This window comes from Prinia subflava, chromosome 23 (genome assembly GCF_021018805.1).
Source record: "Prinia subflava isolate CZ2003 ecotype Zambia chromosome 23, Cam_Psub_1.2, whole genome shotgun sequence".
Classification (NCBI taxonomy): Eukaryota; Metazoa; Chordata; class Aves; order Passeriformes; family Cisticolidae; genus Prinia; species Prinia subflava.
This window is the reverse complement of record NC_086269.1, coordinates 6716492-6734322: the sequence shown is the minus strand read 5'-3', so window position 1 is coordinate 6734322 and position 17831 is coordinate 6716492. Positions and strand designations below refer to the sequence as shown.

Here is a 17831-nt window from a genome sequence, read left to right as displayed (position 1 = left end):
AAGGGAAGAACCTGAAAGGGTTTGAACGTGCCCTTTACAAACCACGTGTTTCCTTTCATCAACATGAAGTGAGTACAGAGCTGTTGCATGGAAAGTCCCTCCCTGGAGTGTGAGTGGTTTCCTTGAATCAGAATCAGTCTGGTGGTTCATCAAGTCCAACCTTTGACCAAACGCCTCCGTGCCAATTTACCCATGTAAACAAGGAGATTCCTGCTCTCATTCCTCAGATTAGGCCGCTCCAAATAATTTGTTACTAATACTTGAGAGTGGAGAAGAACCAAAGCCTTTGAAAGGCTGTGCAGGACCAGACTTCTGTGTGCAAAACTAAAGCCTGTTGCTGTTCAGGAAATGCAATAGGACACCTTTTTTCTAAGCTTTTCACTCCCTAGAAGTTTAGATGCCCCCAGCCAAGAAAAAATTACATTTCTCTGCTGATGTAGTTTCAGTGTTATCAGGGAACAGTCACTGCTGGCAATCCAAGCCTTCCAAAGTGCTGCTATGGCTCTGGATATGGTGACAGATTATGGAATAAACGACCTTTCCACCTGCCTTATTTGTGGCCATGGGTCACATCAGATGTGCCTGTGGGGTTGAGAAGGGAAACAGGGGATTTGTGGGCTCAGTCTGATCTCATGATGTGCCCTTTCACTTTCTGTTGTGTTGAGAAGACACTCAGGAGAAACAACTTCTGCAGCAGCAGCAGCACCTGGGACTGAGAACACACCCTGTTAAAAAAATACAGTTCTGCTCTGCAGGTTTTCCTCTCTGTTTATAAAGAGAAGCTGGAAATTTCCACTGGGTGTTGTGTTGGCTCTTTAAGAACTGCTGAAGGAGTTCCCTTGCTCTGATAAGGGGTTTAACACAGGAAAGGGGCAGGTCAGGACACCTCAGGGCCTCTTTCTGTGTCATCAAAGTGTCAGCTTTGTTTCAAAGCACTATTTTCTTCCTCTTCTCATCCTATCCAGCTTGCCCCAGGTACCTCCAGTGCTACTGGGGCCTAGCTGTGAGTGTGGAATGGAGCTTCGGAGGAGTTTAATCATTTCCACAGGGTGAGGAATACAGCAGTTCAGAGGTTATGGCCAGGTGGGCTGGGAGTGAGGTGGAAGGCAGGGCTGTTCCTGCCCTGGAGGGGGGGAAGCACTACACTGTCACCCCTGAACCCTCCCAGGACTGTTTGCTGGCACTGAGGCTGCTGGTAGAGGGTGACACATGCCAGAGCATGTAAGTATCTTCCCCAGAGCAGCTGCATAGCAGAGATTGAATCCCAAATCAGCAGCGGAGGTTGAGCTGCCTGCTGGCCAGGCCCCAAGTGTTTTAGATGGTGTGAGTTGGCCAGTGCTCTGCTGCGAGCTATGTTAAACATTTAGCAGAATAAACGAGCTCTTTCCAATTCAGGGAAATATTTCTTGGCATTGTTTTATTTACTGTTGTAGGCTTGGATCAAGTGTTGGGCAAATCTCGAGCAGGAAGAAGGGTTTAAAAATACGCTGTGGGTTATGCTGATGGGCTGCAATGTGACCCAGCCCTGCTGTCCCTGCTGCCAGCAGCCCCAGCTGACTGAGCCTTCCCAGTGTGTCCCCAGCAAAGTCTGGCCACCCTTCGGCATTAAAGGGAGGGGATTAAAGCCAGAACTTAACAAATACCTATAAAAAAAAAGAGGGTGACTTTTTACACAAGGAAAGAGTGATAGGACAAGGAGGAATGGATTTAAAATAGGAGAATTTTAGATGCGATGTTAGGAAGAAACTCTTCCCTGTGAGAGCGGTGACACCCTGGCACAGGTTGCCCAGAGAAGCTGTGGCTGCCCCATCCCTGGAAGTGTCCAAGGCCAGGTTGGATGGGGCTTGGAGAGACCTGGGATAGTGGAAGGTGTCCCTAGCATGGCAAGGGCTGAGACTGGATTAACATCCCTTCCAACTCAAACCATTCTGGCATTTTATGATGCTAAGGCAGCTCCAGCACTTTTGAAGCTGAAGTTCACCCTGCCCTGGCAGCTGGAGCACTGACTGCATTTGAAAATTTATATATTTTTTGATTTAAGGATGTGTTTTTGTGTATTGATGTTCAGCAGTTGAAGAATAACTTTCTGTCAGTTTTTTCTCCAGGAGGAATTAAGCAATCACACAGTCCAGTCCATTGGATGATTTGTAATTGTTTCTAAAAGAACTACTCCCCAAACAATGACCACTTCCCAATTTCTCAATGAGATGGTGTTTGGCTTCACAACTAAAAGGTTTGGCATCTCCTCACAATATAATGAACAAGCTGGAGAAGGGTGAGACAAGTGGCAGTTTCCAAAGAGATTGCTCATGATAGGCACCCTTAATTTTCCACACCATTTTCTGCTGTCAGTTGAACTTTGAAAAATAAATATAAAAAAAAATAGAAACCCAGAAAAGTACCACTGACTTTTAATTTCCTGTAGTTAACCCTGTATTCTCTCTACCCAAGAGAGAATACTTGTGGAGCCAGAGAAGACACCCCAGTGCCAAAAATCCCCTTTTTTCCTAACAAATAATTCCTGATCCCCTCCAAATACATTTAGGGGCTGAACAACAAATCAACTATTTTCTTTCAGTAAGGCTGGAGACTTTCACTGCTATTTGTGCCCTATGTCCAGCTGTGTTTCAGTCACATTTGTGCCTGACTGGATGTAGGGTTTGGAAATAAATGTCCTTTATCTCTCTTGTTTGGGTGCATGTTGCCCAGCTCTGAGAATAAAAGCCAACTGGCAGCCTGGTGGATTTCAGTGCTTGCACAAAATCCCCCACTGGGGCTTCCAGTACCACTGCAAAAGTTGTGTTAAACTGGATTTGGAGCCACAGGAGGAGGCATCAAGGTGATCAGAGGGATGGAGCAGCTGTGCTGTGAGGAAAGGCTGAGAATTGGTGTTGTTCACTTTGGAGAAGTTTTGGGGTGACCCAATTGTGTGCTTTCAGTACCTGAAGAAACCACAAGATGGAGAGAGACTGTGGACAAGGGCCTGGAGTGACAGGACAAGGGGGAATGGCTTCCCACTGCCAGAGGGCTGGGTTAGATGGGATACTGGGAAGAAATTGTTCCCTGTGAGGGTACACCAGAGAAGCTGTGGCTGCCCCTGGATCCCTGGAAGCATCCAAGGCCAGGCTGAATGGGGCTTGGAGCAACCTGGGATAGTGGAAAGTGTCCTTGCCCATGGCAGGGGGTGGAATTGGGTGATAATGAACATCCCTTCCATCTCAAACCAATTTGAGATTCCTTGATTCCAGGGTATTTTTGGTATTTTGATGCCTGTGGGTACCAAGTGATGTGACAGCCTGGCTGTAACATCCCAGAGAGGAGAATGAAACTCTGCCTTCGTCGGAGCCTTTACTGGAAGTACCTGGCTTGGTGGGTGGGACCAGTCAGTTCTGCAACCCCAGTCCAGCTTCCCTGCTGCAATATTTATTTCCTGGCTGAGCATATTCAGAAAGGAGGAGAACCATAATTTAGCTTTAATCTGCTGCAGGCATCACATTTCAGAGAGGAATTGTGAGGTTTTAAGAGAAGTTGGCACCAAGACCAGACCCAAGGAGGATGGTGACACGTTTTACTCTGGAATGGAACAAATCCTTCCTCCCTCCCTGAAGCTGTTGATCAGCTGTTTCCTCCTTGACACCCCACAGCCATGTGGCCTTCACAGTTTGCTCCAGCACAAATAAATAACCTGCTGGAAATGAGTAATTTTTTTTCCTTAGAAAGACAAACTTGGCTCTAAGTGGCACCAGTGATGCGGCAGCTGCAAGAGAGGAAACCACTAAACCCCCCCACCTGCTCCTGCTGGTGTTTAACAATGGCTCAATAAAAAATATAAAACAGTTGTTAATAACAAAACCTCAGGAACTGTGCAATGGGATGTTCCTTATTTGCAAACCCCTGGTTTCTTTTAATGAGAGGTAACACTATTTCCTACTCATCCTTTTTTTTTTTTTTTTTTCCTTCTAATAATTACTCTAAACCTCTGTTGTCCTGCAGCCAGCCCTGGCTGCCCTTCCTCTGTGTGAGGTGCTGGGGGGACAAGGTCTGTGCAGGGCCAAGCACTGGGAGTCACAGTTTGTCCCTGGAGCAGCCTCGATCAGGAAAGAAATCCCAGCCTATGCTAATTCTGTGCAAAGAGTTTTCCAGTGCAATGATGCCCTGAGAAAGAAAGGGTAGGACTGGTGCTCAGTGCTGCCGAGGCAGCTCAGGAGTTCCAAGTGGGCAGGAACAGAGTCCAGTGTGGTGCTGCTGGCAGGGATGTGTCAATCTCAGTCCTGCTCCTCTGCTCCCAGGCTGGACTTCAGGAGTCCCTTTGGTGCTTCTTCTGTTCATGGTACTCTATTATTTTCTGCTGGAAATATGCTGTGGAGGAGAAAAGGCCATGGGTGAGGTGCTGATGTTTGGAATGGGAGGTACAGGGCTGCACAGCCCGAATCCTGGGAGATGTTTGTGCCCCAAACCTTCCTGGGTTATGGACATCTGCATCCAGAGAGGACCCAGGGGAAATGTGGAAATGAAGTGTCCAAGGCAGGTTGGATGGGGCTTGGAGCAATGTGGGATAGTGGAAGGTGTCCCTGCCAATGGCAGGGCATGGAACAAGATGCCCTTTAAAGGTCACTCCAACCTAATTTTTTGGAATTCTGGGATTATATAAGTCTATGAAATGGAGATGGTTGCAATGCCACCCATCCCTCTCACCCAAAATAGGCTTTATTATGCTGGGTTAGCCAGAGGTTTTAACCCATGTGTTCACTCCTGTTCAGTTTTGTGTTTCCCACTAGCAAGGAAGGGAGAAAGCAGCAGACCCAGCAAAAAGCCAAAATGGTGATGTAGACTGGGAATACAATGAGAAAAACAGGGATTGTGCCATTCCTCTCTCCCTCCCCAGGTTTACCCTATAAGGTCTCACATAAAAGGGCAGAGAAGCAGCACCTGAGGCAGTGCCAGCAGGAGTCCCCCGGGGTGGCAGATCCCAGCCCAGGATGTCTCCATCCACCAATACAGGTTTTGGGTGGTTTCCTCCACCTCCACTGCCCATTTGTCCTCGTCCCAGGCTGGGGGGAGGCTCAGCTCTGCCCTGTGCCCTGTAAATCCTCAGGAAGGGGGAAGGACCAGTCCTGCTGCCACAGAGCTAAGGCTGAGCTGAGTCAGGCTCCTGGCAGCTGCTGCTGTGTCCAAGCCAAATGTTTGTGCTTCTGCTGTTTGTTTGCCTCAACAAGGAGCTCCCAGTGAGCCGGCCCCAGCTCCAGGCGAGTGACAAGATCTAAAATGAATCATATAATCCAGAATCCCACACTGGTTTGGGTTGGAAGGGACTTTAAAGCTCATCCTGATCCAAACTCTGTCCTGGGGAGGGACCCCTTCCACTAGACCAGTTTGCTCCAAGCCCCATCCAACCTGGCCTTAGACACTTCCAGGGATAGGGAGTCACAAATGAGGATTTTTTTTTTTTTTTGCTTGACAGGGATGGAGAAATGAGGCCATTAGAGCAAACAGGATCTGCTCAGTGCCCTGAGCACCCTCAGCTTGGGCTGCATCCCATCCCTCACCAGGCACAAGGTGTCTCTGCCCCTAAACCAACCAGCCCAGGGTTCCACAGAGCTCACCTGACAGGGGAGGGGATGAGACATGGACATTACCTTCCTGTGGGATCCTGCTCTTCTCTGCTTCCTCAATAAATAGGGAAAACATATTGGTCTTCACAAACTTCTTCACGAGTCTGCGGCAGCTCTTGGAGGCGATGGCCTTGCAGAAGGCTCGTTCCTGGAAGCTCCCGGAGCCACTCCTGCCCCACTTGATGTGGGAGGCATAGTGCCCAACCAGCCGCACAAAGAAGTGCACAAAGGCCTCTGACACCAGGGCGTTCACCTGCTCCAGGGCTAGAAGGGGACATGAACACAAGAGGCAGGGATGGGACCTCTGAGCTGATGGTTTATTTTAACCCGGTTTGCATCCCAAGGAATTACTTTCTTAGAGCCTTCCTCTGCCACTAGTCAAAGACCAGGCTAATTTTGCTGAGGGATCCCTGGCTTTCCAGGGTGTTGCTTTCTGGGGTGGCAGCATCTTAACATTCTACATATTAGCAAAAATCCATTTTCCCAGCAGAATTATCTGTTCCTGCTCTCATGTTTCAAAGGACAGAGAAAAGCCAAGGGACTACCCTGCTAATAGGGGGAGAAGCATCCCAGACCAGGGGACTTTAGGAAAATCCCTTGATCGGAGTCTCTAACCATGGAGAGGGCAGATCAGGGCTGTTTTACCATGACAGACATCCTTACTATGCACGTTGTTGTTGTTGCTGTGCCTGTTCAGAGATGCCAGCATCTCGCTCTGCAGCTTCCTGGGCAGGATCTCCTCCTCATCACCCACCTGGAAGGCAATGGGGCCATGAAGCACCAGAGGGAATCCGGCTCAGGGGGCCATGGGTTGGTGCAGCCCGTCAGTGAGGCTTTCAAAGCTCATTAATTAATCATCGTCTAAATGTCCTGCAGAGATGTGGGTGTGGGACATCCAGTGCATGGACCCTGCTACTCTGGCTCAAATGCCAGGTGAAGTGGCTGTAGATATCCCCACATGGGATGTTCCCCCTGGGAGGGTTCCACTGAGATGGTTCTGCCCCCAAAATCATAGAACCACAAAATCCCAGATGGGTTTGGATTAGAAAGGATCTTAAAGTTCATCTCATTCCACCCTCTGCCATGGACAGGGACACATTCCACTGTCCCAGGTTGCTCCAAGCCCTGTCCAACCTGGCCTTGGACACTTCCAGGGATTCAGGGGCAGCCACAGCTTCTCTGGGCAACCTGTGCCAAGGCAACCCCACCCTCACAGCCAACAATTCCTTCCCAAAATCACATGTACCCCTGCCCTCTGGCAGTTTGAAGCCATTTCAAAATGTGGAAGCTGCCAGGTAGCTGGCACCAAAGAAGAAAAGGCCCTTCCTGGGGTTATCAAAGCCACCCTCAGCCCCACACCCACACAGGAAGGACCTACCGCCCGGATGATCTTCCCTTCACAGAGATCAACTATCAGAGCCTGAAAGAGAGCAGGGAGTGACCAGATTTAGCCCTGCAAAAGCACATGGACCTCCTCCCACCCATCTGGGACTGGTCACCAGCCTGTGAGGGTGGCAGGAGAGGGCTCAGCCCCTCTCTGCAGGAGGGACCTGGCAGGGGGACCAGGGCATTCCCCACAAGGACAATTTTTGCTGCAGGTTTGGTGGCTTGTCCCCACACAGCGTTCCTCTGCTTTAAGACTGGGATGACCCCAGGAGCAGCTTCTGGAGCTGCAGGGGGCAGGGCAGCTCCCAGGGGAGTGTGGAGGTATTGTCCCAGGTGCCAACAGGAGGGGACATGGAGGACACCCTAATTTCCAGCCTCCCTGGATGGGAAAAGGGCACAATTGCAGCCTCCAGCCCCAGGGCCAAGCCAAACCTGGGGACACAGGTTAACCAATGGCTCCATGCAGTTCCCTCTCCTCTGGATGAATACCTCCTCCATTGGCTGCTCCAGGACACGCTCCAGGTGCCGCCTCTGGATGCCAACCATGAAGGGTGTGGGGCAGCACACGGTGTCCAGCAGGCACTCGGGGACCACGGGGATGTAGGTGTGAGCCCAGGTGAAGGGGTACAGGAGAGCAGCCACGGCATGGATACACTGAGACAGGACACTGCAGGACAGGCAGTCAGCGGTGATATCATGGCAGGGAGGAGGGAACATTCCATCTCTGCTGTGTGCTGTGCCACTTCAAGGACATTTTTATGGGCATTTTTATAATGAAGAGACCAGGACTCACCTCAGCTCCTCAGCTAGGAAAATGAGCCTTCGCTCCAACATGGCAGAAGCGAAGATGTGCAGGATGAGGTGAGGATTGAGTCGCTGGAGCAGAGCCTGGAACTCCACATGCTCCAGGTGGGCATCCACAGGCCGTGTGAGCTCAATGAGCTGCCAAGGAAGAGCCATGGACCCCAGCTTAGGAGGGGCAACACTCCCCCCATCCTGCCCTGGCTCCCTGAGAAAGTGGTTTGGAAGCAATTAACGACCCAGAGTTTGCAGCATCTGCACTGTGTCCATGTGCAAGGGACAAACCCCATTTCATCCCGCTGGGAGGATCAGTCTGTGCAGGGAAGCCATCAATGATGTGCACTGTGGAGCTCTTTATTTGGGCACTGGAATTTAACCCACATGCCTCTTTTCTCCAGTGCTCCCAAGTCCCTGGCAGGGGGTGACCAGGACATGTCCCATCTCAGTGTCTGACAGATCATCTGTGAGCTGCCAGGAAAGGGAGGAGTGGGGAGGGCATGACTTCTACAAATGCCACAAAACCTTCTAAAGCCTCTCTGGCAGGGTCAGCCTGGCAATTCCTGGCTAAGATGTCTCAGAAGTGAGGGTTCTAATAAATATTTGCTTTATCTAATAGATATTAGATAAAGGCAGGCTGGCTACTCAGCTGCCTTTGCCCACAAGTCTCCAATCCCACCAATCCCCATGGCAGCTGGACATGGTGAGTACTGAAGGGTTAACAAGACTGTGTAGCTCATGACACAGTCCTGGCCCCTCTGCCCATCCTTCAGGAGGAAAATCCCCTTCTCCATGTGCCTTTCCACTAAAGCAGCATCTTCCCAGCCAGCAGCATCAGGCTTGGCTGGGCTCCAGAGTTCCTTTCCAGCACAAATCCTGCCCCGTCCCCAGCTCTCAGCCCATTCAGTACCCAGGATTTATTTCTCCTTCTTTCCTGGTCTCAGTGATCTCCTTGCCTTGCTCCAGCCCCTGCCCAGTGCCCCAGAGTGCAGCTCCTTCAAAGAACATCCTCATTCCTCCTCCCTCTGGCAGCCCAGGCTGTGCTTCCAACCATGGCCAGAGCATTGAGCAACCTGCAAAATCTTGCACAAGCTCCCTGGATGAAGAAATTGCTTAGCTCATCAGCTGTTAAACTGCTCTAGAGAGGAGGGATCCTGCCGTCAGGCCCTCCCTGGCAGACCACATCTATGGAATGTTCAGCATTGAGGATATTTTGCCCAGTGCCAGAGTGGATCTTCCCCATTTTTCCAGCTTGGCTTTGCCACAAGAGAAAGAAAAAGCAAATTAAAAGGCTGTGCCTATGCAAGTCTGGGCTGTGTGTGGGCACAATGGGATCTTCTCATCCATGCCTGGATCACATCTTTTCTCCACAGGAAAAGACTGGGCTTGTCACACACCTGCACCTGTCTGAGGGGCTAAACCAGGCAGAAATCAAGACTGGGATCAGAGTACAGTGGTATGGAGAAGAGTATAATCATGGAATCATCAGGGTTGGAAAGCCCCTCTAAGATAAACAGCTCCACGTTCACCATTAACCCTCATCCCCAATTGCCACATTCACGTGTTTTTTGAACACTTCTAGGGATGGTGATTCCACCACTGCACTGGACAGGCTGTGCCAGTTGCCTGACCAGCTCTTTTGGGAAGAAGTTTGCAGCGCATGACAGCCCTGGCATCACTTTGCTCTCCAACCTGCCAGAGGAGCTGACCCTGGCTCAGGAGCAGGAGCAGCTCCCAGCCCCTGGCACAACATGCCCCTGTCGGGCCCTGGCATGACACCCTACTCCCAACCCCTGGCACAACACCCCGCTGTGGCATCAGGTTGAGTCCCACCACGGTGTGCAGAGAGGTTTTTGTGTGGCAATTTCAGCTCTGGGCTGTGGGAGCTGCAGAGGATGCAAATATGGGCAGCACCCCCCAGGGATGGGCTCCATCCTCACCCTCACTGCTCTCTTCCTGGATCAGGAGAGAGGTAACACCCCTATTCCCATGGGATGAGGTCCCTGGCAGCCTGACCCACCCTGCCCTGCTATGGTGAGCACCCCTAGGTGCTGCAAGTGTGGAGGATGCTCCCAGACCTAGCCAAGGCTCCTCATGTTGCAGCAGTCCAGGAGGTGTCCCCGAGTCCCCCACCAACCTCTGTGCCTGACTCGGGGATGAAGCTTTTGATGGTGACAGTTTTCCCTGGAGCTGGGAAGGGCGATTCTCGAAGGCCCTGCATGAAGGGGTAGATCACTGCCATGGAGATCTGGCGCCTCTTCTCCACCTCGTCCAGGATCTGGGTGAGAAAGGTGTGAGACAGGAATCCCCAGCAGGAAAAGGAGCAGTTGCCAGGGCCACTGCTGGGCTAGAGCCACCACATCCCTACCTTGGAGAAGAGCCCAAAGCAGCCCAGGCAGCTGATGATGCAGAAAACTTCAGGGAGCCGGACACCACGGCCGGATGGCTGGAAGAATGTGAGAAAAGGATTTGAGCATCTCCCAGTTCCCTGCAGCACTCTCCAAAGGGATCCCCACTTGCTCCCCTCAAATTCCCAGTCACTCACTGGGAGATTTTCAAGGCTAGGGCCAAGGCCAAGGATGCAGCTGATGTTGGAAAGGCAGAGTGTGCCCAGAGAAAGTGATTTGGGTGCCTAAGCTGTTAATTATTTTGGTGCAAAGTCCTCTGGCATATTTGCAAACTCTCCTCCCATCTAGACACACATTCTCCAAGACATCCTGCCCCACCATCCTTGGGGTTAATCCTGCCTCCTGCAGGATTAACCCAAACAGGGGCCATTGGCATGAGTTCTCTTGGTTTTTTTCCCCCTTCCAATTGGACTACCCTGGATCTGTTGCTTTCTGCACTTTCAGCCCTCCAGACATCCAGTTCCAACAGCCTGAGCTCAGCCTTGGATGCCGAACTGGGTTCACCAGGATGAAGGGGTGGTGGATCCAGCAATTCCCCAGGCTGTGGCACAGGGATGTCCTCCTGGATTTATGTCCCTGTTTAAAGCAGTGGCCAGGGAAGACTGTTGCACCTCAGAGCCCCTGAGCTGGTCAAACCCATGAGCTGAGAAACAGCCACTGCTCAGATGCAGTTTTTGGGGATGGGGCTGTAGGTTCCCAGCTCCTTGTCACCTGGATGGCTGCACTGACATCCCCACCCTGATCCCAAGTGGGATTTGCAGCCATTCTGCCACTGCAGACAAGGGAAAGGAGCCAGGGAAGCTGTGGAAACCCGTGGGGAATCACGGAACCATTACATTTGGAAAAGTCCTCCAAGATCTCCAAGTCCAAAAGTCAGCCCAGCACCACCACATTCACCCCTGAACTGTGTCCCCAGGTGCCACATCCACATGCTTTGTGAACACTCACTGTTTCCTCCATCCAACATCTGAGGGATGCCTCAGCAAAGAGCTTTAAAAACCTGCTTTGGGTACCCCGTTGCTGCTTGTCATCACTTTGGTCAGGGCCCATGAATTTCTGAGGCACATCCCCAAGAGCTGAACCCTGGGCATGGCAGGAGGTGACGTGTCCCACTGCGGGGAGGGGTGACACACCCTGAGGGGGTGGGGAGGGCTCACCAGCAGCCGCCTGCAGTAGCCGATCTTCCTGCTGCCATCCACGTTTGTCAGGACAAAAGAAAAGGTTTCACTGCAAGGAGAGAAAACGTGGGACTGGGATGAGCTGGGATGGACTAGGCTGGGCTGGGCTGGTCCTTCCAGCCCTCAGGAGTCCAACAGGGGTGGGGGCCCCAGCCCAGACCCTGCAGAGGGGCAGGTACCTGGTGAACTCAGTGATAGGTGCCCAGTTGTTGCCATCGGGGAAGCAGAAGAGGGGGATGGCTTGGAGAAGACGCTCCTCTTCCTCCTTCTGGCCCTTCAGCAAATTCTCGCGCTGGAAGGAAGTCATGCCAAGAGTCAGGGAGATGGAGGGTGCCCATCGTCACCAGGAATGGGGTGGGATTCAGTGGAATGAGGCCTGTCCCAAAGCCACCCCCGGCTCTGAATGATGCAGAAGGGGCCTGCACATGTTTGGACAAACACCTCCCAAAAGTCCAAATTTGGACTCTTACCCCAGAGACAGTGAAGCAAAGCAGAGGGACCCTCTGCAAACTGCGATCTCTTCCTGTGCCATCTCCCTGAGGTGTGATTTCCCCACTGTGGCCTCCCTTTTTGGGACAGGAAGCCAGGGACAACCCCTGGGAGTTTCCTCCTAGGGTTTGTGGCTCTGGGCTGGGATCATGGGGAGGGACAGTCAGTCCTTGCAACCCTGACCCAGGGCAGGCAAAGCCCTGGGGTCTGGGGCTGTGACTCAAGGGCATGGGGCACTTTTTTCTTCTCCTCCCATGGCTTTAACGAAGGGGAAGGAACAACATTCCTTTCTCCTCTAAATGTGGAAAACTAATCTTATCAGAAACCCAGGACTAAATACCTTTGGGAACTGGTAGGCTATCTTGGGTTCATAATGTCCATCTGGCATCTTTTTCAGTGACACCACCACCAGGTACTCGAAGAAGAACTGTCCAGCAGAGTAGAAGGCCGAGCTCTGCTCCCCCATCTTCCCCTGCGGTACCCGTGGGTGAGTGTTTTCTGCATCAGAGGCCCCATCTTTTCCTTCTGAAGCCAAAAAGATCCCAAAATATCAGATCAGAGTGCAATGAAAGGTGTGAGGTGTCCTAAGGGTAAGGGACGAGTTGCAGAGTTATATATGAACTGGCTAAAGTGGCTGGAGAGAACCAGGTCCTGGTGCCCAGGACTTTTGGTCCCCAACAATGTTTGGTCCCCAACAGCTAGGGACATGAAAAGGAAAGAGAAATGGCTTTTATGAGTCTTTTAGGGAAAATCCTAAGACACCTCCCAGCTTTCCTTTGTCCCAGCCCAGTGAGTACACAAGGATGCCCAGAGCAAAGCAGGCACATGGAATGAGGGAGCGCAGAAGGGTTCTGCATTAAACATCTTCAGGGAGGTGTGGGAATGTGTTTACAGCAGTTAATTTTATTCCCTATGGGGAAGTAAACAGCAAAACAAACAAACAAACAAACAAAAACCCCATCCCAGACATTGTTTGAGCACCTCCTAAAGCTCCAGTCAGATGAATCCCAACCTCTCCCACCAGATGTCCTGGGAACTGCTGATTGCAAATGAGCTGCTCGAGGGTTTTCCCTAAACCACAGCTCCCAAACAAAGCAGTTCCTGGAGATTACACACCAGTTCTTGTTGGGCTGGTTGGGGAGGGCAGCTGGGAAGCATCAGCTGTCACACCCTGAACAACCAGGAATAGGAGGGAAAAGAGCCCCATCTCGCACCTCCAAGGGCCCTGGGATGACCACAGTGGGACAGTGAGATCTGAGGGCTGGAAAGGAGTTCACTGCCAGACAGAGACTGAAGCCAGGCGACGCTACCTCTCCCAGAGGCCACTTGTGCTTCCCTTTACACCTTGTTCTTGACACAGAAACTGTCCCATCTCTGATTATGGTGGGCAGCTGGAGCAGAAAAGTTGAGCTGTTCTTTTGGGAATAGCAAGAGAAATAAATATATGGCTGGATGAGGTTACTGGCTCTTGCAGTTTGTCCCCAGATCCCAGAGTTTGTCCCTGGGCTCTTCTGGTTGTGCCACAGCTAGTTACGGCAAGGCATGGTCATGATCAGCTACTCCTGTTATCCTTCTCCATGTATGGCATCCTTCTGGAAAAGCAGTGCTGGTGGACACCCTGCCTACATGTCCCTCCAGCTCCACAGCCACCTCCTTTAGTCTGGAAACACCTCTCCAGCCTTTGCTCCAGGTCACTGGGAGCTGATGGGAACAGAAGGCTCATAGGAGGAGGTAACATTCATGGTCTCATCACAGGATGTTCCTTCCCAGGGACCAGAAATGCCTTTCCCAGCTTAGGGTGGGGAGATGCTCAAAGCCACTCCTCCATGCACCCTGGGGCTGCCCCACCTCCACAGGCAAAGTCCTTCCTCTTTGGCAAGGCGAAATTAATCCCAAAGAAGTCCCTTTGTGGCATATGAGGGATGAGACCTGGCTGAGGATACCTCTGGTTTATCCTCGTTGGGGATCATCCTGGACCTGCCCAGTAAGGTGCTCCAGGCCAGGGAAAAGGTTGACAAGGTTGCTTCTCCTTCTCTTCCTTGGGATGCTCCAGCAACGGCTTTGGTCTAGTCTCACCTTAGATCCAGGCAGGAGGTTGTTGTTGGGGGTACCCCAGGGAACAAGGCTGGGCTATGGGAGGGTGGCTGGTGTCCCCCATCCGTGCTGGACACTGGCATTGGTTGTTCTCCCATCACCAGTGCAAGATGAAAGTGCAGTTAAATCCTGCTTATCCTGTCCCACTCTGCATTTCAGAGAACATCAGATGTGCTCTCCAGCAAGGACTGGATTTGCATTTTGTCCATGGGATTTACAAGCAAACAAGCCAAACCTGCTGTTCTGGAGAGCCTGGCCACGCCAAGCTACAGCTCTGCCTCTCAAACATGGAAGTGCAGATCCCCCAGCAGTGCCAGCTCTGGCTGCAATGCCCTCACTGGCAGACCCTAAATCCCTCCAAGACCACAACTCCCCATCCCTGGGCTCTCCCAGGGATGTATGGAGTGAACTGTCAGGCAGGTTGAATGTGGCGTCAGAGATCCCAGCGCTGCCCCAAACCGGCAGGATTCACAGTGCCTCGTCTCCCAGGAGCATAAGCCATGGTCACAAGAGCCAGTGACTCTCCCATAGCCCGTGTCAGGAAGATTCGAGGGGCACCCCCGGCCCCCAGTCAGTGGGAGCATCCCCTACGAGGAGGGGAAGGAAGCGGGTGGCCAGGGGGGCTCTCGCAACTCCCGGATGGAAAGTGGCTGCCGGTGACGTGGATCTTCACCTTGCCATTCCGGGCACGGAGAGGGCAAAGGCTGCCGCGGGCTTTTCTTATCGCCGAGGGCTGCGCTCAGCCCCACTCTGCCTGTGGCACAACCAGTTTCTTTCCTCCCGGAAAACTCCCGACCTCTGGCGTGCCAAAGTTTCCCGACCTGGTTTGCGGAGGAGCTCAGCTTCCCGTGCCGCCCAGCTGCCCACCTGCCCCAGCGGAGAGGAAATGGTTTTGTCTTTATCAAACCTCTTCTGCTGAGCTGGGAGCATCGAGCTCATGCGGAGCTAGAGACAACACAAAACAGACGGGGAGGGGAGCGCAGTCTGCCCCCTAAATCCATAGATCGCTCCAAACTGCTTTGTTCTGGCTTGAGATACGGTAGTCAGAAATCTATGATGATCCATTCGGTATCTCGGAAAATATCACAAATCCCAAAGGACCAATCTCTGCACCGCCTTCTGAAGGCTCTGCAACACCCGACTGTCTTGAGGGGTCCCGTGTCCCTCGTGGGTCCCCCCATGGATACCCCCAAGGGTGCCCCACGCGCCGGCATGCCCTGCGATGCCTTATTGAGTGGGGATGTGGGGAGACAGGGGATCTGTGGGGCCGCCCCTGGGGTTGGGGTGGGCTCACTGGGGAAGGGGTGGGATCCCGGGAGATGGGGTGCAGCTCTCGAGATGGGCTGAACCCCCGAGAACGGAACGAGAGACAGGGCGAGTCCCGGGGCAGCCGGCCCGAGCTGCGCTCCGCGTGGTGGGTGCGAACTGGCAGGGCTGAGGGACCGAGCCGCTGCCGCTGCCGTCGCTTGCACTCGGCGCAGATCGCGCTGCGCTGCCCGGGAACGTCCCCGCTCCGCTGGCAGCCGTCGGCTCCCGCAGCCGCGGCACCGGGATGGACCTGTCCCGACACCGAAACCGACACCGGCACCAGCACCTCCCGGAGCCCCTCCCGCCCCTCACCTCTGCGGCCGGCGCGCCGCAAGCTCCGTCGCAAGAAGCTGCCGATGGCAGCCATGGTGGCCCGGCGGGAAGCGGTCCCGTTGCGGCCCCGGCCCGGCCCGGCCCGGCCCGGCCCGGCGGGGAGAGTTCGGCTTCCGCCCGCCGCGCTTTCGCTTTCCCGGGGGAGGAGGGACGGCATGGGGCGGAGAGGAGGAGGAGGAGCGGGGAGCAGGGCAACACCTGGCACCGGCCGGGCATGGGGAATTCGTCCGAGGAAAAGCGGGCACTGGGGCACGGGAAAAACGAGCATGGGGAACCCGAGAGCAGCGGGAATGAGGTGAGCAGGGAGCCAGGAGGAATTGAGGATGGGGGATCCGGGAGGACAGGACATAGGGGTATGGGAAGAACTGGAAAGGGAGCATTGCAGAGGAGTCGGGAGCAGCAGGCACGGAGGTACTGGGAGGAACCTAGGTGCGGGGGTCTTGGGAGCATCGGGAATGGGGGAGACGGAAAGACCTGGTTGCAGAAGAGCAGGACCACCGGGCACGAGGGTAAGAGGGGGCAGTGGGACCTGAGACCCAGCGAGCACCATGGTCTTCAAGGCAGCGGGAATAGGGGAGCTGGGAACACCCCGAGGTATAAGGATTCCAGGAGGAACCGGGCGTGGGACGTCCAGGACAATCGGGCATGGGGACACCCCGAGCACCGGCCACAGAGGGAGCTGAGCATCGCCTCAGAGGGGGCTGGGCATCCTAGTGGGGAGCCAGCCTAGGCTGGGACACAGGGCACCACTGGGCACAGGGTGGGAATCGGGGCGCGGACACTTGGAACAAGGTTTGCCCTACATCACAGGGGACAGAACACTCATTCCCCAGTGCTACAGCATTGCCCAAACCCTGCTCCAGCCTCCTGGCTTCGTCCAAGCCCTTTGCTTCCCGGGACCCCACCAGTGCCAGGACCGGTGCCCAGCGCAGCGTCTGCGGGGTCGGAGATGACACCGACCCGTCCCCTCCAGGGTACAGAGGTTTTGGCGTCTCTCGCTCTGCCGTGTGGTGGGGAGCCAGCCCATCGCCCGCTGCAGTCACTCCACTGTGCTTCATTCTCATGCCGTGGGCTGCGAGCTCGTCCTCACTGCTCGGGTACACCGGCCGGGCTGTGCTTTACCTCGGGCTGGCGTTTCTCCACCGGTCAGAGATTTATCCTCCCTCCCAGAGATCCTGAGAGGTGCTTAGTCCAGCTCTCGGGCTGGAGGCCGGTTGCCATCAGAGCAGTGTCCCGGCGCTGCGATCCGGGGGTTTCTCTGTCTCGGGCACGCCGGGACACTGCCGAGCTGCTCGGCTTTGCCGGGTGGTTTCACTGCTCCGCGCTCACCAACAGGGAAAGTGCCTTAAAAGCCCTTAAAGATAAATGATATCTTTAAAAGAAAAATACCCCTTTCCCATTCTCAGCCTGTCCCCCAGTATTTCCTCTGCTGTTTTTATTTGGTAGTGCTTATGCAGTAACTAAGATCCCTTCCAAACCAAACAATTCTCTGATCGGAAAATTGAAATAATTAATATCTTCTATGGTCCTAATTAAACACACAGAGGGACCTTGGGCACAGCTACCTCCAGGTGTGGTGAGTTCTTAGCCCCAGCTCCAGCATGGAGCTGTTTGCAGCTGTAGAGCAGATTCCCTATATAGAATGTCCTAATCTTTTTTATTTTGCAACATCTCCCATCTGTCTCCCTTTCCCAAGTATGGGCTGGAGTTCGAGGATGGGTTTGCAGCAGGAATAGCCTTCGCCAGCTTGCAGAGGTGGTGGATGCTTCCAAAATTCATCCCCACAGGGACACGTGCCTCTGATTCAATCAGGATGCTGCCTCCTCATTAGGGTTATCAGGGAATTGCTGGTCCAGGAGTCATTTTTCTGGCTAATATTGAGCGGGTGGGAAAGCATTTGCGTTTCTCGGAGGAGAGGACTGTGTGTTTGTTTGTGCAGAGGACTTGTTCCCAGGACAAACTTCCTCTTGGCACAAAGGGAAAAGAAAAAGGGGGTTTCCCCTCGATTTTGGAGGAATACGCCTGCTTCCTGGAAACTGGCGCCACCTTAGAAGAACAGCTGCTGCTTTCAGCCAGAAGAAAACCCCCGAAATTCTTTGATTTTTTACCCATAAACACTTTTTTTTCTTCTGCTTTCTCCCTTAAAGGCAAGTCTCTGACTGCGATCCCGCTTCAATAACGCCGTGATTCCGCTCAGGCGGCTTCTGTGCGCCGTGTTCCAGCCA

At 53.3% G+C, this 17831-nt stretch overlaps 1 protein-coding gene across 1 annotated transcript; it reads right to left on the bottom strand.

The window, feature by feature from the left end:
- Positions 1 to 3551: 3551 nt before the first annotated feature.
- DENND2D (DENN domain containing 2D) lies at positions 3552 to 15840 on the bottom strand. The gene is given in 13 exon segments (XM_063418330.1): positions 3552 to 4359; positions 5637 to 5876; positions 6276 to 6366; positions 6991 to 7032; positions 7488 to 7665; positions 7792 to 7940; positions 9934 to 10074; positions 10165 to 10242; positions 11362 to 11431; positions 11562 to 11674; positions 12212 to 12396; positions 15586 to 15687; positions 15690 to 15840. Coding segments are annotated over 13 exon segments (1584 nt in total). The 5' UTR covers positions 15823 to 15840; the 3' UTR covers positions 3552 to 4297.
- Positions 15841 to 17831: the final 1991 nt, after the last annotated feature.